This window comes from Stylophora pistillata, chromosome 3 (assembly GCF_964205215.1).
Source record: "Stylophora pistillata chromosome 3, jaStyPist1.2, whole genome shotgun sequence".
NCBI classification, from domain to species: Eukaryota; Metazoa; Cnidaria; class Anthozoa; order Scleractinia; family Pocilloporidae; genus Stylophora; species Stylophora pistillata.
In genome coordinates, this window is record NC_142521.1 from 43,941,231 (window position 1) to 43,966,667 (window position 25,437).

Genomic DNA, 25,437 nt, shown 5'->3' on the forward strand with positions numbered 1-25,437 from the left:
ATATTACAATTTCTCTTCATCCATAATTTATTTGTTTTCCCTTTTAGGTGTTTGACTACATTTTTTTTTTCAGAAATGATTATTTTTGTTGAGAGATAAGGCGTAACACTTTGTGGCGATAGCCAAATATTTGTGTTTCGAAGACTTCTGTTAGAACCTAAAAAAAGGACACATAAAGTAAAATTTTACAGCGGTCTAATGCGATTAAAAAAATCGTATACGTCGTTACAAAAATCTTCCGTGAAGGGAATTACCGTTTTGGGCAACAAGATGAGTAACTAGGTGAGTGGTCTTTGTTAAAATCTTGCCACAGGGGTGAAGTTTGTCTTCCTTTATAATGTTTTTCTCTGGCGTCACAAGGTTATTTATCTTTCTTTTTAGTTTCTTTGCTTTACATAAATTAGGGAGAAAATTAAAAAAATGACAGAGAAGAGCTTCAGAGATTAAAATCAACTCGTTTGAATTATGCTTCCAAGGGAAGTTTTAAGAAATGTTAATTAATGTGGTGTGTTAATGCCGGATATATTAAGTGTTGTGGGGTTTTACCAACGTGAAATCAAGCTCGGTCTTAGAGCATAAACCCCAACGGAAAACTATTTAAGTTCCCTCTGGAATCAAACGCTGCTTGCTCACAAACGTCATGCAGAAGTTGAGGTGTGGCACCGTAGGAGACGACAAACACATAGAGCCGTTCGCGAAATTCTAGCTAAGTTTGAATCGAATTCCAATCCTCTTCTGCGTTGCCATTTGAACGAAAGACTCTTATTAGGTCCTTACTTTTGCATGTAAAACCCGTGTTTTCCCCTAGCACAATTATAAACAGCTCTGTTTTTCTATTTTTTTTTTTTTCATTTTTACGTGAAGCTATTAGTTATACTGAAAAGACTTGCATCACGTTCTAATCTCAAGGTTGTGCAGTCCTTGTATGTTGCAGTTTAAAATTAAGTCAATGTGTTGTGGAAATGGTAAATTGGTCAGAAGTTCGTTTCAGACTAATGACCAATCAGGCACTTTTAAATGCGCTCGTGCACGATGCAAAACGTTGCCTAGAAAATATCGGGACCCAAACGACCCATTAAGATCACCGATCACTTCACGTGCACCTCCGTCAATGTAATTTATTACATAACTTGCAGTTATTGCAAAAAGATTTACATCGGCGAAACAGGCAGAAGACTAAGTGACCGATTCCGAGAACACCTTCGCGACGTAGAGAGGAATGACAAGGACACATCGAAACCAGTCGCTAGACATTTTAATTTACCCAATCATTCTAAGCAACATATGGCAATCTGAGGTCTTTCCTTACACTTAGGTAGCATGGAAAGCCGCAAAACTCTGCAACAGAGGCTCATCTTTCAGACCGGCAGTCTAAATCCCACAGGTATCAACGAACGCTTTTCATTCCACTAATTTATTCGTGTTTTTCTCGTTGCCATGTTCCCACCAATCACGTAGCTCCATTTTGTGCCTTTTAAAGCACACACAACCCATAATTCCTCTATTCGCTCGGACAAAGGGCTAACGCTTGAAACGTCAACTTTTGTAACCGTAACGGTGGCCAATTTACCGTTTCAACTTTGTTGATATATTAAAATTATTTCGTTACCCCCATCGACGCAGGGCCAAACAGTTTCTTTAGAAACTATAAGCCTTTATTTAACGTGTAGTGGAGTTATATATGATTTCAAGATAAGCTCGAAATGTTTCCGGCCTTTTAAACCCTAAAAAAATTACTGGTCAAAAAGTAATTGTTTGCTTGCGTTGAAGCCATTTTGTAAGTATTTTAACGTTTCAGACTTACATTTGTCATTAGGTACTATTTCACCTAAAAGGAAAAACAAATTAATTATGGATGAAGAGAAATTGTAATATTAACTGAAGCAGATGTTTGCAAACCGTGTATCAGCACGAAAATGATTTCTCTGTGAGCTACAAGAATAAGATGGAACTTTTCTTGTTATCTTCCTGTTTCCTTGCTCTGATTGTATCAGCGAGCTCTTTGGAGACCTCAAAAGGTATAATCTCTCTTCCGTCGCAGTAACACCCGCGTGTTTTTTGCTATCTATCTCATAAATAAGTACAAGCAAAACTATTTTGATCGGTTACCTTCATTTCTTTATCAAACACAGGACAATCACCAAATAATGAGGTTGCTTTCGCCAATTTTCTTGCTCACGAAGGCTCCTATTTGAAAATTACATATGTTGGGAAAGAACTGGTCCAACACTCCTCAGAGTGCGCATTTAAATGTCTCTATGAGGATCCATGTTTGTCCTTCAACCTGGCAGATTTGGCTGATAACATCGAAAATCTGCTATGTGAACTGCTTCCATCGGATCGTTACACCCATTCAGACAAGTTCATTACCAACCATTCTTGGTATCACTACAGTATTACGGTAAAACTCTTTTTCTATCGTTTTATCTTTATCATCACATTTTTTAAAATTTTATCTTGATGATGACCGAAACCGGCAGTCGAAGTCGTTTGAACAAGCTATATTGAACTGTTGACTGAACGTTAAAATACGTCTCTCTGTGGCTTTTTCTCAGTTTACTTTTGTGTTCGTCGCAAGCCATTTTTAAGTCATTTTATCAACCCGTCATCAAAGTTTGTAACATGGTTTAGTGGGACTTTCACCTGGACTTTCTAACAAGCTAGAATTTACCAATCAGCTTGCTATCAGAACACTGATGAATCTGCTCAAGTCAACTCCATTTGGCGATCTACTTAAGATCGTAAACATCAAGTCCCTGGAACATCGCAGATACATGCAAGCCCTAATCTTTCTTCATAAATCTTCATTTAATACAGGGCCAAACTACATCAAGGAATTGTTCCCATTGCGTTCTAGCAATTATGACTTAAGAGGTTATTGTAAGCTAAATCAGCCTACTTTTAAATCAAAGTATTTAAAGAAATCTTATCGTTACATAACTTCATGTTTATGGAACAACCTACCTGAATTATAAGAGCGTCCTCTCTTAGAAGTTTAAAAATTTACTGATCAATGTTAACCTGATTACCAAGACCAATTGTTGCTGTAATCTTTGTATCGAGTAGTTAACATATTAAATTTGTAAAGTCTAGTTTTTAAATCTTCTAGTCTAGTTTTTGTATTTTTATCGAATAGATGACATATTCAAATTTTACAGTATAATTTTACCATACACGTTGACATTTAAATGAACCCCAGGCTCACTGGTGAAATGTGTCTAAATAAAGTACTACTACTACTACTGGTTTTTTTCAAGGAAGTGAGTACTTGATTTTCTCGATCTTAGTCTCCATGCTCGATGACGCCCTGTCAGAACAAAGGGACCTGTTTACCTCTGTATCGGACAAACAGTTACAAGTGTCGCTGTACGGAAGCATATACAGGAAGACACTGCGAAAGAGGTAATTTAAAACTTTTAGTTTCTAGAGCAATATTTTCAAAAATAATGTTATACCAGCGTACGTTTGTGGCCTATCTGATTCCTGCTGAGCCATCCCTACTCGTCGTTATTTCACTGCACACGGACTTGTTTTTAAAAGTGTAATTTTTTCTATTATTATTTCTTTTCTCTATCCATTTCATATCAGTTAACAATGACTGCAGGTGTTCATCTGGACCAGAAGGAAAACAGCGGTGTAATATAGGTGAGTTATTGTTCCAAAATTTCACCCAGGTCAGCTCCAAATTATGGAGCACAGGATTCGCTTCTTATTTCCCACGAGCGCGCTTAGAATGAATAGGTAGAATAAGAAGTTTGTAATTTACCTACCATGGCGAAATAGAAGTTATCTCCTGGTTTGAAATATTAGCACAATGGCTCAGAAGACGTTTAAAATTCGTCAAATGAAACATTGTTGTGATATATTCAATAAAACTTGATTTAGACCCCGTTCAACACCTAATTTCACCTAAAAACTGAAATATTAAGAGTAATTTTGAAACGGCTGGCTGTAATTTGCTGATATTCGCTCACGTGCGAGGATATGGCCCAAAAACAAAAATCCAGAAGCTAAGAAAAAATCCATTAAAGATTTTACGAGATCGACCCATAAACCTCTTCAACAAAATTTCCCCATATCAATAGTGATTGCCATACAACGTCCACTACTTCAAACTGTAATCATTTAGTGAACACATGACTTTGTGTGAAATTCGTTCGATTGCGAAGAGGGAAGTGTAAGTTGTTTTTTTGAACACTTTGAATATAATCGTGATATAGAAAACCATAGACCTACCACTCAGATGAAACTGAATTTGCCTCTGCCGACAGAGCCAGCACAGCGATCATAAGTCAATGTCAAATTATCAATGTCAAATTGTCAACGTCGACTCGTCGATGTCAAATTGCGTGCCAATTTCCCACGCAAAAGCCTGAAGAAAAGCATAGCAAACAATCACTAACACACAGAATATGTGGAAAAGCTGAAGCTATTAAGGAAATCTGTAAAAAGAAACAAAAGAAGAGAAGAGGAAAACACGATAATTCTCGAACAAAAACTTGGTTAATCATGGGTTTCCTGTTAATTCACCAATTTTTTTTTTTAGTTTCATCAAAAAAGTTACAATTCTTTGGATTTCTAGATCTTCTGCCTGGCAAATTGGTTTTGAAATTGAAAACACGCTACTCAAGCAATACAACGGTCGCACTTGCGCTGACGATTAACCGCTTTGTTTACGGACTGCACCTGAGAGAACAAGAACTTCTAAAATAGAATTTAACATGCAGCATGAATAGTGTTTGGTAACAGTTTGCCGTATTTCCATTTGTTTTAGCTTGTTTGCAAACTCCGTTGAACCGCCTTATTACCAATGAAGCTGGTGGGCGGACGCTCGAAAACATTAAGGCGTAGGCAGTTTAAAGCAAAATCCTTTATGGCGATTAAATTAAGAATAGTAACAAAGGCAAGCACAGACACAAATGTGCGCATGCGTGGACTTGCATACGTTCACGCACGCAGCATATGCACGCACGGAAGCTTGCAAACACACATATATACACGCTTAGGCTGTCGATAAGCTATGCGATGTGCTCATGTTTTGCTCAGGGAACTATTAGAGAGCAAAGTAAGAGTCGCGGTTAAGTAATAAAGGTGAGTATTCACTCACAAACACACACATACACACGCACGTAAACTCTAACGAGGCTAGGTGGATAGGTTAAGGTGGCTAGTACCAGTTTCCTCGCGTGGGAGGCAGGTCGAAAATTCATAACAAATATGGCGGCGCGAGGCTTTTTACGGTTTACGCTACTTTTGTCTTATTTTGTAAGAAGTTTGCCTACCAGCGTGTATTCGATGTATTCAACAGCCACTGCGTATGCAGGAGACAGAAACAAAGATAAACAAGACGATTCTCGGCGACATAAAGGTTGCTTCGCATCTAAACCAAAAATCTAATCTATACGAGATCTCGAGAAAGCCAAAGAGTGATAGTAAAAAGCAAAATTTGCCTGAAGAAGGAACAGACTCCAAACCTCTAAGGAAAATAATATGATCTAACCAGAGTTTGTGAATAAATGCTTAAAGATGAGCCCGGGAGGCTGTCTTTGACGGCTAATGGATGGTTTTGTGAGCAGTAAACGTCTGTAAACATCAGATCGTAGATACTCGCGCGAACACACTCGATAGTCAGCGGTAGTCGATCTTATTAAATCCGGATTTTTAAATGCGTGACAAAGCGCGTGGAAATTGCTAAACTCGCAACTAGTCCATGGGCCAGAGAGGTTCTCCGTACCACTCAGGTGAATGCTATCTGATGAAAGGTTATGTGAAAGACTTTACAAATTCATTTGAAAGCTATCGTGAAAGTGTAGATTTCCCAATTTTTTATTTGAAAAATTGTTGGTCAACATGGAAACGAGGCTAGGGATAAAACGGTTATTTGCAATACCTTTTTTGTTTATCATAGCGAATAAATCAGTACATGTAACATTTAACAGCATTTCAAAACACTGTTTTGGTGGGAGGCGAAGATTTATTTTATTTGATTTGAAAGAAAGCTTAAATGAAACCGTGAAGTCAAACTCACAAGACATCATGAGCGAGTCCCAGGGTAGCGTAGTGCTTCAAAGTTCTTTCACTTCTTAACCTTGCTGTGTCACGACGCTTTAAAAAAGACGGAAAAACATAAAAATAGAGACTTAGAGCCTAAATTTTTAATGCTCATCAGCGGAAACACTTGCAAACAAGCAGGTGGTGATCGAACTTTCTCAAGAACGCAACGAAACTTGATTACTATGAACAGACAAAACTAATCGGTTTCGTTGTGAAGTTTGCATTTTTTTATTACTCGGATCATGGAAATTTTTGATATTCATTATTAGAAATCACAGGTTATTGTTTGATTAGGCGAAAATTGGAGAAAATTTCTCAAACAAAGGAAAACGCAGAAGAGATTCATGGGTGTAATCTGGGAAGTAGAGAGCAAAGACCTTGTCGGGAAGAGCCTAGCGCGAACAGAACTTATATGAGGAAAAATACACTTATGCGATAAGAGAACCAGATTTAGGAAAGGAACAGAACGGTGCAATATTTTAACTGCATACGTCGACTTGCGTACCAATGTCACGATTAGAAAAGCTGCTATAGCTAACTTATAAGACATCGCTAATACATTTTGTGAGGTGTTCTAACACGAGTAATCATATCGCTGGCAGCGCCCGTGGGCAACATGAAGCAAATCCTGTGTTCTGATTTCTACCCGAGCGGGTAAGATGGGCCCACCTTACCCGCTCGGGATTGCTCGTTTCTTATCCCGCGCATGAAGAGAATTGCTTGAAATGATCTTACAAAGTTCGTAATTTTTGGGTAATGTCGGCGATGTAGTCGCAAAAAGTGGCAGACGAAAGTCAAAACAAAGAAAAAACATAAAGGTTTCTTCATATTGTAATGCAGCAGTTGGCGTTCCCACCGTGCTATTTGAGCCATAAGCTGATAAATGTGTCTGGATAATCCTTTGGAAACGTTGCCATGGAAACTGCTGTTGACGAAATGAAACCTATTTTTGGATGACCTCTGATTATATAATTCAACCCCGTAAAAGTGTTCAAATGACCTTGGTCAGTCTTTTTCTTGTATTCTTTCAAAGTTACAAACCATAAAAAAGATGAAAACTGGTACTAGTCACCTTAAAACATGCGTCCATCTTTTGAGATTCTATTTACAAGTGAGTGATGACTTTGCGTATTTCCTTCGTCACCCTACGCACTAACAAAGACATCGATGCAACGATTCTTCGTATTCTTTACTTTATATTTAGAGTATGGCCTTAAATAGTTGATTAGGGCGAAGCGTGAACCAGTTATCTTGCAAAGAAAGCAGGGGCAAACTATGCCCTAGATTAAACCGCAGGTCGTTCAGAACTTAACCAAAGGCGAGATCCTTATCCTATGCGTGTCTTATTCTATGTTGCTTAAGAGTGAACACTGTTGGACTATCGTCCCCGATAGGCGTGCGGCACATGCGAAAAACGAAGGAAGATTTAAACAAAAACTGAATACTTCTAAAGAAGCAAAAATATTTAAAAAATGCGCAATTTCTCCAACAATTGTCTTGAAGTTTCTGAAGGTTATTTCCTCTGTTGTAGAGTACCTCATGGTGTTTCCGGAGCCGCGTTCTACAGAAAATTATGCCATGAAGAATCCAGCCATAGCCTCAGATCTCAGCCAGCTGTCAGTGTGTTTTTTTATCGAACTTGTTGCAGACCAAGGGGGTCAGTTTGTCATTAGCTATGCCATTCAACAAGAAAAAAATAGCATTTTGGTCGAAATTAATCCAACCCTGGCTCTGGCAGTTGATGGTCATATATTCTGGTAATGCTTCATTGATTTTTGAAAACTAGGTTGAGGTATTTCTTATTGGAGCCACGATAACTCATAATACAGGACATACTATGATCTTCTTTTTAGACACGAACGCTTGAAGGAGAAGAAAGGAATTTAAACATACAAGCAGACAGATTAACTGGCTGACTGGCTGATGGAATGGGCGACAGACTATCTTGCTGATTGACAAACTGTCTGACTGAAAAACGACTAGCTGACTGACTAACTGGCTGACAGACGTATTGGCTGACAACCTGACTGACTGGCTGACAACTTGACTTACTGTGTGACAGACTGACTAAAGGATATGACGGACTGACGAGCAGACAGAACAGACTGGCTGACAGACTGACTGACTGACTGACTGACTGAGAGATTGACTAGGTGACAGACTGACTGACTGACAGGCCTTTTAGAAATTGCTATAGACTTACTAACTGCCTGACAGACTGAATAACTCTTTATTGACTGACTTAGTAACAAACAAAAAAAGAAGGCGGATCCTGAATGATTAAATATATTTTAAACTGTTGTGCTTATCTGTTTTCCTTTTTTTTCCTTTTTTTTCAGGTTTGAGGCAAGAAATCTCTACAATGATACCTGGACACACTTGTGTCTCACCTGGGAAAACAGTCAAGGAGTAGCAAAACTCTATAGAGATGGCAAAGTTATAGAACAGAAAACGAATACCAACAGCAAGAACGCTATCGTTAAATCTGGCGGCGCTCTGGTGCTTGGACAAGAGCAAGACTCTGTTGCTGGAGGTTATAACCCTAAGCAAACTCTTCACGGCCGATTGGCAGGTGTCAACATTTGGGATAAAGTTCTGTCCGAAAGCGACATTGCCGCTCAGTACACAAGTTGTAGCATACCTCATGGCTCTGTTCTTAAATGGTCTGCATTTAAATATCTTACTCATGGCAATGTCACAGTTGAAGAGCCGTGAACTGTGTTGTTCAGTGATCAAACGCTCTAGACTCATAACTCAGGTGCTGTAAAATTGTTTAAATTGGAGTATTTACTATATGCAGGCTGGATCACGTGGCACAGTACTAAGTATAGACAACAAAATATTACATGATATTGGGTTTAAACGTTGCTTACTTTGCCTAGGTCTTTAGAAAACATTTCATTATATTTATCCACCTATCTACTTAGTTATTTGATAAAATATGTCAAAGTTACAGGTAAATTTTTAGGTGACAGGTTTTTTTCCCTAAAGCTAAGACAGCTACCCGTTTTTACAGTAAGGAACCTTAACAAAATGAAAATTTTCTTCTATGTTCTCATTTATTCATGATTCTTGAGAATTAATCAGAGGGCATTTCAAGATTTTTTAAGATCCCAAAGAGAATTCGAACATTGAGAGGCTAACAGGACGACAAGTGTTCATGCTTTGAATGTGTGCCTAGATAAAGCGCTGTACCGATGTTTGACGCCTGTGTTGTGTGGTAAACCTTCGTCTCTGCAAAGTAGCGCTCTAAAATGTTTACATTCATTTGTCCACTCAATTCTCAAATTGTTATACATATCGTTTTAATTTGTTAAGGAACTGAATAACATGTAGTTGAATAATATACTACCTAATGACAAATATAACTCAGAAACGTTGAAAATACAAAATGGCTACAGCGCTACCAACCAATTGTTCTTTGACTGGTAGTTTTTAAGGGTTTACACTGCAGAAAACATTTCGAACTTAATTAAAAAATCATATATAACTCTGCTACATATTGACTTAGTTTCAAACTGCATCGGAAGACAAGGACGGCACAATCTTAAGATTAGATCTTGATGAAAGTCTTATCAGTATAGCTAATGGTTTCACGTAAAAATAAAAGAATAATAATAAAAATAAAAAACAGAGCTTTTTATAATTGCGCGGGAGGAAAACATGGGTTTCACGTGCAAAGATAAGGGCCTAATAAATGTGTTTTGTACAAACGGCAACTCATAAAGAGGACTTCGATTGAAAATTAGCTAGAATTTCGCGAATGGCTGTATGTGTTTATCGTCTCTTACGGTGCCATAGCTCAACCTCCGCATGACATCTGTGAGCACCGTTTGATCGGGGTTTCTGTTTTAAGGCCAAGCTGATTTCACGTTGTAGTTTTGCAGAGGACGGCTAAGAACTAAAGATTAAGGCAGCTAGGAAAAAGTTACGTTACAAACTCAAGGTTTACAAGTTACGGTAATAAACTCAATTTAATCCGTTCCACGCTGGATTCGAAGTAGGGATATTTTCTTTATTGTCAAGAGGATGGTCTCCAAGGAAACTGTACATAAACACCTTAAAAGCGACTTTTAAGGTGTTTATGTACAGTTTATTGACCGAGTGAAAATCGAAAAATGTGGCACATGTTTGGAAAATTGAAAACCTTCATATTTTGCCGAGAAACACCTTACAGTAAAGATAGAAGCGTGGTAAGGTTTCTTTTTCCCAGACTTCCCTCTTTATCCTAGAAAATTCACGAAAACTGAAACGAGCGTTGGCAGCCGTAAAATGGCGGAAATCAGTGCCCCAAGTAGAGGCAAATGAACTTTGCTCATGAAAAGTGCAAAAGAAGCCAAACTCCTATCAATTTTATAAATTTGTAGAGGCGGAATAGAGGTATGGTTTTAGTCTAAAACAGGACCATTTCATCTCATATTGACCTCACGGAACGCTTTTGAAATTTACCAATATCTTAAAACCCAAATGTCGCATTTCTTGGCAAATTTTCAATTATCATTTGCCCCATGCGGTATAACTCAGAAGCGGTTCAGATTAAGCTCATGATAAGTGGAAATAGTATCGTTTTCGAGGATATAAAAATTAGTTGCATTTCCGCATGGAAAAACCAGGTTGACCTTTGTGAAAATTACAACATCGGTATTTTAATACGTCACGACATAATCTAATTAGGCCCACTGTGGTTAACTTCGGAATTCCACGCACATTTCAGTTGCTAGAACCATGCTTGATTAGGAAATCGATACAATAAGCTAGCCTTGCATAGGTAACGACGACAAATTGGTTTTCATTCCTGCTTTCGTTTCAAATTCTCATCGATTTCCTTATAGTGAAATTGTTTACAATACCACATTCTGTAAGCTAGCGGAAGGCGTCTGTTTGTCTCATCATAGTCGAACACATTAAAGTATTAAGAAGTTCTAAGGTAAATTTTAGCTTTATTGTGGACTCGTAAGGGGACAACTCAATCATTTATACTGGTAGGTCAAATGTTCAATGCCGGAGACGCGTGTTAAAGATGGGAAGCAATCTGATACCAGTGTAGATCAAACATACTTATTATTTGTCACGCAATGCTGAAATTATTTCAATCTTGTTCCCATCTTGTAATGTTACGGCCACTTATATCCGGAATTAAAGTTTTTAACAAACTTTTCAATGTGATGATTTTTTTTTATCAGTGAGTCATCGCTGTGAGACTTTTAAACTTCGCAGCGGAGATCTTATGCAGAGTTGAATGTAACTGAGTGATATCAGATACTTAGAAGAGCCAATAAGTAGAACACAAAACAACAAATAGTTGTAGCTGGGCAAAGGAAAGAGAGTAAAAAACTATGATAAAAAAAAAAGGTCAAGGAAAGGATCAAAAGACATTGTAAAGATGAAACAGAGGCAATTTACAAAATGATTAAAGTAGGAGAAGAATACCAGGGTGAACCAGAACTGAGGATAAAACAAACGTTGTTGTGTCAGTGCTCTGCTTATTGGCTCTTCAAAGTACGTAAATCAACAGGATATTCGGACTTGACTAAGCTTTGAGCTCGAGTCTCGAGTTTTCCTTTCCCTACTTTTATTTTCTTTTACAGATTACTATGAATGTCTCAATCTTTTTTCGCATATTTTATAAAACGGCGGTTGTTTCGTGTGTTTTTAGAAATTTTGGCGTTAAAAATTGATCCCCTCATGCATGCCTTATTTGGCCGCCGTGTTCCACCACGTGTCCACAGTAAAAAATACGCCATAGCATAGTTTGACGTATCGAGTCGTAAACCTTCGTCTTAGCAAAGTGGCGCATTTTAACGGTTATATTCAGCTTGTAAACTGAGATTTACACGTTATATTTCTTGTTTTCGCGTGTCAAGGAACTGTATAGCTGGTACATGTAGTTTGACTTAAAAAATGGCTGACGCTATCAACCACCTGCTTTTTGTCTAGTTCATTTTTAAGGTTTGCTTTGGAGGAAACATCCAAATTACTTTTCAGCCATCATTGTGTACTTAACAAATGAAACCACGTTGCCGTGAATCTAGAACCTAGTATATCAGAACAAGAAAGTTGCACACGATGCTCAACTGGGTGTTTCACTGATGTTCTTACCACATTTTGACGTGTTCTTGATCAGTTGCTGAACAGACTCACGGCAACATAGAATCCATTTGCTTTCTATAGTGAAGACGTAAAAAATTTTATTAACGGTGACGTCATTTATCATCTATCCTCTAATAGGCCACGGGTAAGAACTAATCAAATTTCGTGTATAGTTCACATGATATAAATCTCTTCGTCCGCATATATATGACGTGCGCAATTGCATTTTGTGGCAGTCTTATTACACTTCAGCCGCGCGGATATTTCTCTGAGTCAAAATAACAGTGGTGGTCGTTCAAGAGAAAACAACGATCTTCCTGGAATACTTAAGCAAATGGGCCGTGAACAGTTATACTTGCATCAGCTTAAATAATCAAAACCCTTCTTTGTGTCTTTGATTTCTATCAAGTTAAGACTTCCATAAGAACTTGAGTATTTCAACTGTTTTTATTTTCGTTTTCGTAAACTAATAGCCCATTTCTGAATTATCCTTGGCCTCATTTTCAAAACGAGTCCTGGTGCTCGTACTTTCATGATTATAAGTTTTCATTCACATGCAAATGAAACTCATTTTCACAAGAATGGTTGAGCACCAGACCTCGTTTTGAAAATGAGGCCCAGGGTAATTTGGAAATGGGCTATTCAAAGTCCTCATCTCTAGGAGATGCAATAATGCTAACTCTAGTTTGGGTCAAAACTGCTCCTTTATCCCGCTTGTAGATTTTCTTCACAAATTCTAGAAACTATCCTTCAGGCAGTTTGGCAGATTTCTGCGATATAAGTTCTACAATGTTCTTGTAACTTTCCTCTCCGAAGTCTTTGTAGACCTGCTTCAAGTTGAACTCGATCATGATATAACTTTTTTACCTTCTCGGATGAGGCAGAATCTTTTATACCGTAGTTCTCCTGGGAAAAGTTAGCAGAATAAAAGAGTTAAATTCCTATTTCTTATCACAAGTGTCTGCTGTGAAGAATGAAAATCTCTAAGAGGGTAAGCGGCGAATAGGGGTAATCTTTCTGTTCTGATTGCAGTAAATTTTAGCTCATCCACATAAAAATGAACAAAATTAGAGCACCTTCCGCCTGAAGTGACAATTAGTGACTTGGGGAACCAAGTTGCCAATTGATAAAAGTACTTAAAAGGATACCATAATATTGCAGGTCAAAAAATGGGTAAACTGTAGGTTGGACGCAGAAACCATACAAAACACGTTTAGCTGCTACCTCGCTTTGTAAGGTAAGTTCTCGGAGTATCCACGGGCTTCCACTGGAAACTGGCTGCCCCCAGATAGAATACTGCCTTCCCCCCCCCCCCTCCCATGGCTTAGAATCACCTACAACCCAGCCACGGGTTCCCATTCCAGTAGACCGTCGTCAATGTGTAGATCTGTGGGAGGTAAAAAAAGAGGAGGAGGGGAGGGGTGGGGGAAAGGAGAGGACTAGTGACCAATAACACCTACTTATTAAACTCCTACTGAACTCCAAAATATACATTTATATGTGACAGCGTGACAGCATGACACTTGGACGTGTGCTTTTTAGCTCGTCTAACATTTTTATAGTTTTAGCGTTTTATCATCTCTGGAGTTCAGATGGAACTTTGATACAGCATTACTATGATGATTCTAGCTTCTATACAGCTATTTCGACAGCCACCGGAAAAGATTCTTTAAATAACGTGTTCGATTGCCCTTGGTCTTGTGGCCGCCATCTTGTTTCCTCTCCACATGCAAAAGGCCTCTTCTCGTCAAGGCTGCAATACTATGCGAATTCTACCAGCTGCTTCCAACAGATTCGACTATTTATTTCTGGCGACATCTCATTAAATCCTGGCCCGCTTACCAGGTCTCAGTCCGCAAAGTCTAAAGTTATCTCAGATCGACTCTACCCAATTCTACATGGAGAACTGTCGTCTTTCAACGGCCTTAAAATAGGCCACTTGAATGTAAATGGTCTTCTGAGCAAGATTCATGATGTCAAGGTACTATTACTCGCCTTAAAACTGGACGTTTTGGCCATCTCCGAAACTCATCTTCGATGCAAAACTAAGGATGAAGATATTTATATTCCTGGCTATAAAATCGCTAGACGTGACAGGTCGGATGGTCGGAAAGGCGGAGGATCTTTGATTTATTTTTCTGAAGTCCTAAATGCTTATGATTCAAGTGATTTGTCCTCTAATTCGTGCTTGGAAGCTACTTGGATCGATTTATCTTTTCATTCTCAGCGACTGTTGATCGGTTCAATCTACAGACCTCCTGACTGTTCGTCTTTCTTCAATGAGTTTCCCGTGGTAATGGCAAATTTATGGCGGAAACGTTCCAACATCATCCTATTAGGCGACTTCAATGTTAATTTATCGTCCTCGTGTGATGCTTCCTTGAAAAGAAAATTTACAAACCTTCTTTGTAAATTCAACTTAAAGAATGTTATTGATGTTCCCACCAGAATCACCGGCGATTCATCTTCTCTGATTGACTTGATAATTACCTCTGTTCCCTCCAACATTTCTGGTCATGGTGCTTGCAATCCAGGAATATCTGATCACCACCTGGTTTATGCTTCTGTTAACTTGAGAAGGATTTCTATGAAACCTAAATTAAAGCTAGTCCGGGATTTTAAAAGAGTTGACATCAAAGCCCTACAGCATGAATTTGCTTCTGCCCCATGGTTTATCTGTGATATCTTTGATGATATCGACGATTGTGTTTGGGCATGGGAAGCCCTTTACAAGTTCATCATTAACGAACATATTCCTCTTAGAAAGGCTAAAGTTAGATCTAATAGTCTGCCCTGGATGTCTTCGCCTCTGAGAAAAGAGCTAAACAAGAGATACAATCTTCTTCTTAAAGCCCAAAAAACACCAAGAGGATCTCTTGAATGGTTTGCTTACAAGAAACAAAGAAATTATTGCACTAAATTGTTAAGGTCAGCTGAAATTTCTTACTGGAACAACAAACTTACCAATGCTAAATCCAGTGGAGAATTCTGGAGGTTAGTCAGATCCTTTCAAGGTGTCAACAAGTGCTCTACCATTGGCCCAGTGAAATCCCAATCTGGTTTACTTCTAACTGATAATTTTTCAAAAGCAAATGAATTCAACTCCTATTTTACCAATATATTACTCTGCCAAATACTAACAGTTTGTCACCTCGAGACATTTCCAGTCAACCAGCCAATCGCATCTACAGAATTACCCCTACCTTACAGTCATTTACCGCTAATAGAGAACTCCTGTCTTATTGTTTCAAGCATCACATTAAAGTGGGTAAAGCCTGTGGCCCTGACAAAATCTCTGGCAAAGAACTACAAATGCTGGGTGATGCCTTCATTGATAACTTTCTTAACATTGCAAAGAAGAGTTTTGATGATTGCAATTTCCCATCGCAATGGAAGACAGCACAAGTCCACTGTATCCACAAAAAAGGTAATACTCAGGATTGTGGAAATTATCGTCCAATTTCACTTCTAAATATACCAAGTTATTGGAAAGTATTGCCTGCTTTCAACTCGACTCTTTTCTGAACCAACATAAACTAGTTACTACCTTCCAATGGGGCTTCAGGAAGGGTAGGTCCTCTGAGTTGCTGCTTCTTAGCATGACAGAAAAATGGAGGCTTGCCTTAGATGAAGGAAAATCAGTTGGTGTAATCTTTATCGACTTCCAAAAGGCATTTGACTGTGTGTCTCATCAAATTTTACCTGATAAACTTCAAGCCTCTGGTCTATGTGGGGACTCACTTGACTGGATTGTTAATTACTTGAATAACCGCCACCAGTTTGTGACTATTAATGGTACAAATTCTGAGAAAATGAGAGTAACTTCTGGCATACCCCAAGGCTCCTTATTGGGCCCAAGACTTTTCAGCATCTTTACAAATGACCTACCTTTGTCTGTTGACTCAAAGATAGAAATGTTTGCCGATGACTCCACTGCCTACATCATTGGAAACTCTATTGACTATATTTCAACCCAAATTCAAATTCTCTTGCATCAACTATTTACCTGGTCTAAATTAAACTCCATGTTCATCCATCCAGCCAAGTCTGAAGTCATGTTTATCTCAAAAATACCATTCATCGGCCCAATTAGACAAATCACTATAGACGATAAACCAATCAAGTGTGTTTTCAGCTCATCTTGCTTAGGAGTCAAACTTGACAACAAGCTTATATAATTGGTCTCCTCATATTAAAATGGTGAACTCAAACTTCAATGCAAAGATTTCTACGCTTAAACAGATGAGGACCTTCAACCGATCCACTCTGGATTCTATTTACTTCAAAGGTATTCTGCCAAGCGTAACTTATTGTATATCTTTGTGGGGATCTTCCAACTTGTTGGCCGACCTCGAGGATTCGCACATCCGTGCTTCCAGACTGATTCACAAGATCAGCACAAATATCCCAAAACATGAAGTTCTTAGCATAGCAAAATGGACATCTATACATTACATGTATAAGAGAAGACTTGCATGTATTGCATACCAGGCCTTTCACAACCTAGCTCCTGATAACATAAACAGTTTATTTACAAAGCACCAGACCTCATACAATTTAAGAGATAACTTAAAATTTGCTCTTAAATGTCCTAAATCCAAAGCCCTGCACAATTCTTTCACTCATCGCGCTAGTATTGTCTGGAATTGCCTACCTAGTCAGTTAAAGTCTCAGCCTAGTTACTCCTCTTTTAAGGCTAGTATTAAGAAATTCTATAAATGCATTGACCAAATTAATTTCGGCTCAAACTCCACTGCTACCAACAATATCAGTGACGAATTTAAGTACTACTGATATCTAGTTTGCCATCTTGTTATCTTATTATTATTATTACAATAATTATTTATCTAAAATTTTTTAATGTAAATTTTATCTTTGTATCTATTTTCCTTTAAATGCATTGTTTGAGTTAATTTGACTGATACTAATATATATATATATATATATATATTTACTTACTTATCCTACCCGTATATATAATGTATTATTGATACGTATAATTATTCATACTAGGAGACGTATATATTTTTAGCTGTTTATTAGTAGATAGCAGGTTCACATCAGCATTAGCTGCCATTTCCTCAACCTGCTTTACCAAATAAAGGATGTATGTATGTATGTATGTATTTAAATATATATATATATATATATATGTGTATATGATATATATATATATATATATATATATATATATAGAGGAAGTCTGCAAGTCGATTTTCGCGTGGAACAGTGCTCAATGCGTTGAAGCAGAGCAGAATAAATATTATGAGAGGAAAAAAGGACGTAACTACATTTCCCGACAAGCCTGTTTCGTGAATCGCTTCACTCTTCAGGGGTTTAACCCTGAAGAGTGAAGCGATTCACGAAACAGGCTTGTCGGGAAATGTAGTTACGTCCTTTTTTCCTCTCATAATATTTATATATATATATATATATATATATTTATATTCTTTATACGAGGGAAAGTCTAACCCTGTACAACCCAATTAATCATATTTAAATAGAATAAATGTTGGAAAAGAAAATTTGCCCTGAGCGGGATTTGAACCCACGTCCCCCTGTTACTAGTCAGGTGGCCATTTTCCCCATCATGCAAAGATCTTGCAGCAATTTAAGAGACTCCATCGTATTACCTCTTTTCATATGCATTATTAACCAAGCGTAGGGTCAAGATTTAACAATTATCCCACGAGCGTGCGTTGGATATGAGATGATAGATAGCTAACGAGGCGCGTAGCGCCGAGTTGGTTATAATCATCTCATATCCAACAAGCGCGAGTGGAATAATTGTTTTATTTAAAAAAAAAAAATGCCCTTAAGATATTCTACAAATCTTCTCGACTTTATTTTGTAAGAAGAAGCCGGATATTACAATGTACAAATATTAGACTATGGTATATTGGCTCATATACCATAATGGTTAAGCCAATAAAAAGTCTTGAATATCATTATCCAATGATCTAGTTTTTCATAAAGTAGATTATTATTATTATTATTATATAGCCGACAGAGACCGTGGGAAATATAAAGCGAAACCTCTGTCCCGATTGTCTACCAAAGCGGGCAAGATGGACCCATCGAACCCACTCAAGATTGCCTGCTTTGGCCCAGGCAAGAAAATATAATTTGTTGAGCACAATTTTAAATTTGGTACCTTATAAGGTTGGCCGTAGAAGACAGTCGCAACAAAGAAAACACAAATGATTCTCTTGGATTTAATGTGCTACAAAGACAGTTGGCTTTCTTTCCTGGCTCTCAAAAACATGTAGCAATAGGGTAAAGGCTGTAGCTTGTATCAGTTTCTGTACCCTTCGGCACTTCTGGGCGGAGAGAAGCTATGGTATGTGACAGTCAAATTCCTGCTCAAGAACACACAAAAAAAATATGCCACCGTGGCTCTGTTACATGGATCTTTTGACTCTTTCGCTCCCATCAGTGACCATGCAAGATATACTTTAACATTACAATACACCGGATGCAAAGATGGCGTCCGATTTGAAATACAAAAGGATTATTACATGTGTGAGAGGCTAGTGAGTCCAGAACAGTGGCAACCCAAATTTGACGCCATATTTGCATTCGGTGTAAAATGATACAATATCAATCAGAAAAGTAATGACAATCAAGAAAAATATCAATTGGAGTAAATAGTTGATCCAATACCAAATTCTTCAAACTAACTTTATAAGAATTGTATAACAGACAGTAAGGAGAATATTTATAAAATCTTGAGAGTGAAGGGGTTAAAACAGAGCTCAGTGCTCCAATCATTGGGCCAGTTTATCTCCCCTTGTGGTAATAAAACCATCCACAAATGTAGAAAATATTGAAAACTGGGACGGAGGGGGGAGGGGGGAGGGGGGAGTGGGATGAGCTGGAACCACTGTTCCCTTTAATATATATTTAGTGTAAAAAATGCCTCGACTAGATAGATAGATAGATAGCCTTTATTTTAAAACGATAAGTGTTAAAGCTACATCAGCTTGTGAGGTCGTTTGCAGTTAGCTAATCACTAAATGTACTAAAAGCTAAAACCTAGGGGTACGTAGAGAACGTCTAAACTTAAACTAGTGGTGCTTACGAATGTGGAATTGTAAACATAAATTTAAATATATACAAAGTCATCTTTTTTAAAATTACAAGTGGATGCAATACCTGAGTTTGAAAAAGTTCCTCCATCCCTAATAAAATTTCTTTGACATTTTCATGAGATGTTGTGTCCTTTATACCAGCCTAAAAATACAGAAAGTTAATCAATGAAATTGGGAAAGAGCAACGATATCAGAAATCGCACAAAAATCATAATAATAATAATTTATTCATTTATAGTGCGCTTTCTAACATACCGGGTGATCAAAAGCGCATAATCATTGGATCCTCACCATATACATTGCCAAAGTAACTGGCAAGTAAAAGGAATAGTATGCTGTCTTGTATTTCACGATGGCCTTATATCTGAAGCAAAAATGAGCTGCTTAGTAACCTAGCCTGCTCCAGGCATTGAATTGTTAACTGGGGCATGTTGTGAATAGGGAAAAGGGGAAGGGGTTATGGCTATGTGGAGCCAAAATAAGGGAGGTGTGGGATGGGTCCCTCCTTTCTCCCCATTAGAGTAATATGAGCTTCCTACCAATCCATTCACCAATCCAATCCAATCCATGTGTGGGCAAAACTACAGTTTTTTTCAATTCAAAGTATTAAACTCCAAAGTATTAAACTCCACTCACAAAGGAAGTAGCGAACATCAATGAAACATCTTGTGAAACTAAACTGGCAACTGAAGATGGTATTTTAGGCAAAAAATACAAATTAAGTCAACAAATGGAACTTGAAGGATGCCATGACAAAAAAATGGCCTAATTTAAACACGCAAAATAATTGACTAAATTACAACGAACAAATTGATTTTGCAGTGTGGACACTTAAGTAAAAGAGTGTGCATTGTTAGGAAGCCTTCAACATAAACTGCAACACTGCTGTTTTCATCTTTGATTTTAAAACATTTCGTTGCATGTAACCAGCACTAATTATAAAATGTTCATTCTCAAGCAACCATCTGCGTAGTAAACACTGAATTATATTCTTCGTTCATTTGTCCTTTGGCTGTATTTTTGCAAATGACAAATTGGTGACAATAACTCTTGTAACTAATCTTGTTTTCGTCATCTTTGTGTCAACGTAGGATTTAGTTAAGTCTCTGAAAGTTTCCAGTGTTAGCACTGTTTGCAATTTTGCCATTGAGTCCTTAATTTGGTCAAATAGTGGCTACAGCATTATACCTTTCTACGGTAAAATTCTCAAAATCTTCGCCCGGCTTGGTGATGAGGTCTAATGCTTGTCCAGTTGCAGTTTGATATGTCCTGGGAAATAGATCACACAACAGTGTCAGCCAATGGTTCAAAAGTGTCACATTGATGGAGATGAACTGTCATTCTTACACTTGAAGACTTTTTCCCTATTTATTACAAAAACACTGATTCATTGATTCATTGATCATAGAATCTCCATTTCTAGCTAACAGTTAAAACCATTGTTAATTTTTATTTCCTCTACAAAAACCAACAGCATAGGTCGGGTTTCTGGCAAATAGTCAAAAGAGTCACATCTACATACTCACTCGAGCGAGAGAACGGGAGAATGATCGGGGCGACGCAATTTCGCATGATTTTCGCGGCGTTATAAATAAATGGTTCTCATCTTACTTAGAAGGTCGAACTCAAACGACACAAATTCCTTCCTCTATATCTTAACGAAAAAATACCACTTGCGGTGTGCCGCAAGGTTCTTTCCTAGGCCCAATACTTTTTTTAATCTATATCAACGATATCCAAGAATCTTCTGAAAAACTTAAACTATTTTTATTTGCTGATGACACGAACGCTTTATATGCTGACAAAAACTTCAAGTTCCTTGAGTGGACTGTAAATCAGGAACTCTGTAAGTTGTTCGATTGGTTAACTGCCAATAAATTAACCTTAAATATTAAAAAAACAACTTTCTTAATTTTTAGACTAACTCAGAGAAAACTTACCTATCACCCCCAAAAAATGGTATCCGACAACGATCAAAATAAGAATGTGGCTCTAGATTGTAAAAACTCGTGAGATCTCTAGGTATAATAATTGACAATAACCTCTCCTGGAAACATCATATTGACCACGAGGCTATTAAAATGAGTCGAACTGTAGGATTGATCTGTAAACTACGGCATTTTCTGCCAAGACATACTCTTCTAACTATTTATCGATCCCTTGTTGCTCCTTATTTAACCTATGGTTCGACGGCCTGGGGTGAAGCATATAAATCGTGCCCTGAAAAGCTTATCAAGCTTCAAAAGCGAGCTCTTCCCTTTATCTACTTCTCAGAGCGAAATCAGCATGCAATTCCTTTATTTATCGACGCCGGTGTCTTACCGTTAAAATTTTTGTATTACGAGCATTTAGCTAACCTTATGTTTAAAATAAGATACAGTAATGCTCCTGGAAACATTCAAAATGTTTTTCGAGATGTCTCTGATATTAATTCCTATAATGCTCGATCCTCTGCCTCTAATAACTTTTACGTACAAAGTTCCAGACTCTCAATTCAAGTGAATTCATTTTCTAGAATCAGAAGAAAAATATGGAATGAAATGCCCGTATCTTTTAGAAAACTTTCAAAAAATGTCTTAAAGAGGAAAATAAAACAAACACTTTCAGATTCTAGCTTCAGAAAATTGTTACATTGATCTTCCAGAAATCGTTCAGAAAGTTAAGTTGAGTTTATCATCCTCTTGATTGATCAGTCGATATGTATTCAATTATATCGTTTAATGCATCAGAGATCTCCCGTCAAGACTGTTGTCATTTATTATTAGTAATATCATTAGTTTATCAGTAGTCTCTAATCATTGTTGTCAATTCTAGCTTTTTAGTTCTCTTGTTACTTTTAGCTGTATTTAGTTGCATCTATTTCCTGTAAACATGACTCGCCTAGATTAGCTTAGCTACCCGCCGGCATGTTATTGTACTTTTATCCCAAAACACAATAAAAAAAAAATGTATGTAAAAAAAACAAAAATGTATGTATACATTTTAACACCTGAAATTTTTCTAAGTTCAAGATGGGTACCAGGTTAGAAACATCCTCGCTCGGTTGTGCTTTGCCTCTGACGACTCACAACCATTAGGAGCCTTGGTGACGATGCATCCTTCTCTCCTCACGCGGCCGGATGAATTCCATTTCTCTCCATCTTTTAACAACTTTCATAAACACTTCATTTCTTCATTCAGCACTCCTCAATCCAACTCCTTTTAATAAAAGAATATAAATAATATAGAAATATCTTCTATTATAATTAATATTTATATCTCTTTCCTCTTTACAGACCCTTCTTATAACACAAAGTTCCATCTAATGCACATATATTCTTTTTATTCCCACTCTAAAAATTAATATAAACCCCGACCCCCACCCTTCACTCTAAGACATTTTTTAAAAATAACTCCTCACAGGAAAAGTGTTAACACTACCATTATATCTGTATATAGCTTCTATAATCAAAACGCCTAACACAGTGTCTCATCACATCCCCCAAAAACCCATACAACCAGCTATCAAAAGGGTAATGGTAATAAAGATGACTCCTTCTCTACATACATCCTTCCCTTTTCTGCAGCCACATACCCCTATAAATTCCCTCTTCCTATCCTTTCAATAATCCTCTCCCCTTCCCTATCATATCAATAACCCTTTCCCTCCCTGCAACCTTAAAACAGAGACCCCATACAATCCCTAAGCATACCTATTACTAACCCTAACTAACCCTAACCCTAACCCAGACCCAAACCCAGATCCTAACCAAACCCTAATCTAACCCATAAACCCTAATCTTACCCTAACCCTAATCTAATATAACCCTAATTAAAACTAACCCCCACTAAAACTAACCTAAACCCTAGTCTATCACTAGCCATAACTTTAATCAAAACTATTATATATAATTTTAACCCCAAACCCTTAGTATTCCCCCCTACGTGTACTAATAGTTACTTTGATACAATATTTTAACTTCATTTTATTTTATTTTGATTTTATTTGTTATCTTCATAACATATATATCTTTTACAACTTTGAATTGAATTTAGGAGCGTGCTGTTGTTACAGAAGTCGCTCCCTCAATTTTAACACCTAACTTTTATGTTCATTTTACACACTCATCCCCACACTTGCGTACACTTTTTTTCCTTTTGTACGCACTGATCACGAGATTGCTCATCAGTGGAGTGGGAAGCCTTTTTCATGGGATCCCATACATCAATACCAAAGGAAGCCACAAAGGTTGCTAGTGAAACTACTGATTAAAATATTTAATACAATACAAACAAACTCAGGACAGATAGTTGGAATTGAGAGACATCCAGAAAATTCAAGAGGAGTAATCATGATAGCGAAAAAGGTGACAAACCACAAGGCTTCTTAATGATGGTCTTCCTCCATCATTTATATTTACAGTTTAACACTAGAAGAATAAGGAAATTGCTCTTAAACAATGCTGTTTGTTTCCGTGTAATCATCTACTCCATGATATTCTTTAATATCACAAAGATTGATTCAAAATCCGTAATTGGTATCCCTGCCTCAATCGGCATTCGTATAATTTTGACATAGAGTTTGTGTATGAGTGGCACATCTTACGCTTTCTTGTGTCAAGATTACCTTCCTTATTAGGACATAACAAAATGATGAACTGCGAAAATGGAAAACATGAACTTTTCATGGAGTCTAACTTTTGGTTGAGCCATCGAGGGTCGAGGGTCTTATGTCGAGGTCGAGGGTATTTAGTCGAGGGTCCCTGTTTTCCTTTTTCCTTTTCGCAGCCCATGTTCCCTTTCTTCTTTTGCTTCGCGATAGAAAATACGAGTCATCGCATTGCGTGAGACCAGGCTAGGTTACTAAGCAGCTCATTTTTGTTTCAGATACGAGACCATCGTGAAATACAAGACAGCATATTATTCCTTTTACTTGGCAGTTGCTTTGGCAATGTATATGATGAGGATCCAATCATTATGCGCTTTTGATCACCCGGTATGTTAGAAAGCGCACTATAATCCAATAAATTATTATTAAATATTATTATTATTAGTATTGTTGTGCGATTTCTGATATCGTTGCTCTTTCCAAATTTCATTGATTAACTTTCTGTATTTTAAGGCTGGTATAAAGGACACAACATCTCATGAAAATGCCAAAGATATTTTATTAGTGATGGGGGAATTTTTTCAAATTCAGATATTGCATCCACTTGTAATATTAAAAAAGACAACTTTGTAGATATTTAAATTTATGTTCACAATTCCACATTCGTAAGCACAACTGGTTTAAGTTAAGACGTTCTCTACGTACCCCTAGGTTTTAGTTTTTAGTACATTTAGTGATTAGTTAATTGCAAACGACCCCACAAGTTCATGTAGCTTTAACACTTATCGTCTTAAAATAAAAGCTATCTATCTATCTATCTATCTATCTAGGCGAGGCATTTAACACACTAAATATCTATTAAATGGAACAGTGGTTCCAGCTCATCTCACTCCCCCCTCCCCCCTCCCCCATCCCCCATCCGTCCCAGTTTCCAATATTTTCTACATTTGTGGATGGTTTTATTACCACAAGGGGAGATAAACTGGCCCAATGATTGGAGCACTGAGCTCTGTTTTAACCCCTTCACTCTCATGATTTCATTAAAAATTCTTCTTACTGTCTGCTATACAATTCTTATAAAGTTAATTTGGAGAATTTGGTATTGGATCAACTAATTACTCCAACTGATATTTTTCTTGATTGTCATCACTTGTCTGATTGATATTGTATCATTATACACGGAATACAAATATGGCGTCAAATTTGGGTTGCCACTGTTCTGGACTCACTAGCCTCTCACACATGTAATAATCCTTTTGTATTTCAAATCGGACGCCATATTTGCATTCGGTCTATTGTAATGTGAAATTCTATCTTGCATGGTCATTAATGGGAGTGAAAGGGTCAAAAGATCCAGGTTACAGAGGCAGGGTGGCATATTTTTTTTTGTGTGTTCTTGAGCAAGAATTTGACTGTCACATACCATAGCTTCTCTCCGCCCAGAAGTGCTAAAGGGTACAGAAACTGATACAAGCTAGTATATAGTATATTGTAGCTATGTATATTGAAGAGTTCAAAAGGAGTTCAATAAGTAGGTATTATTGGTCACTAGTCCTCTCCCTTCCCCACCCCTCCCTTCCTCATTTTTTTTTTGCCTCCCACTGATGTAAACAT

The 25,437-nt window shown here is 37.5% G+C and overlaps 1 protein-coding gene across 1 annotated transcript; it reads left to right on the forward strand.

Annotated features, from left to right (window-relative positions):
• The first annotated feature begins 1,905 nt into the window (after positions 1–1,905).
• LOC148736278 (C-reactive protein-like) lies at positions 1,906–10,104 on the forward strand. Its single transcript, XM_088751734.1, has 6 exons — positions 1,906–2,018; positions 2,133–2,401; positions 3,288–3,402; positions 3,589–3,645; positions 7,586–7,811; positions 8,394–10,104. The coding sequence occupies exons 1-6, from the start codon at positions 1,946–1,948 to the stop codon at positions 8,767–8,769; spliced, it is 1,116 nt and encodes a 371-aa protein (XP_088607860.1). The 5' UTR covers positions 1,906–1,945; the 3' UTR covers positions 8,770–10,104.
• The last annotated feature ends 15,333 nt before the right edge of the window (positions 10,105–25,437 follow it).

Bases quoted from the DNA above. Each gene is read 5' to 3' on its own strand.
- LOC148736278 (XM_088751734.1), top strand. From the start codon at position 1,946: ATGGAACTTTTCTTGTTATCTTCCTGTTTCCTTGCTCTGATTGTATCA. The intron at 3,403-3,588 runs GTAATTTAAAAC...ATTTCATATCAG, and splicing joins AGGAAGACACTGCGAAAGAG to TTAACAATGACTGCAGGTGT. The intron at 3,646-7,585 runs GTGAGTTATTGT...CCTCTGTTGTAG, and splicing joins AAAACAGCGGTGTAATATAG to AGTACCTCATGGTGTTTCCG.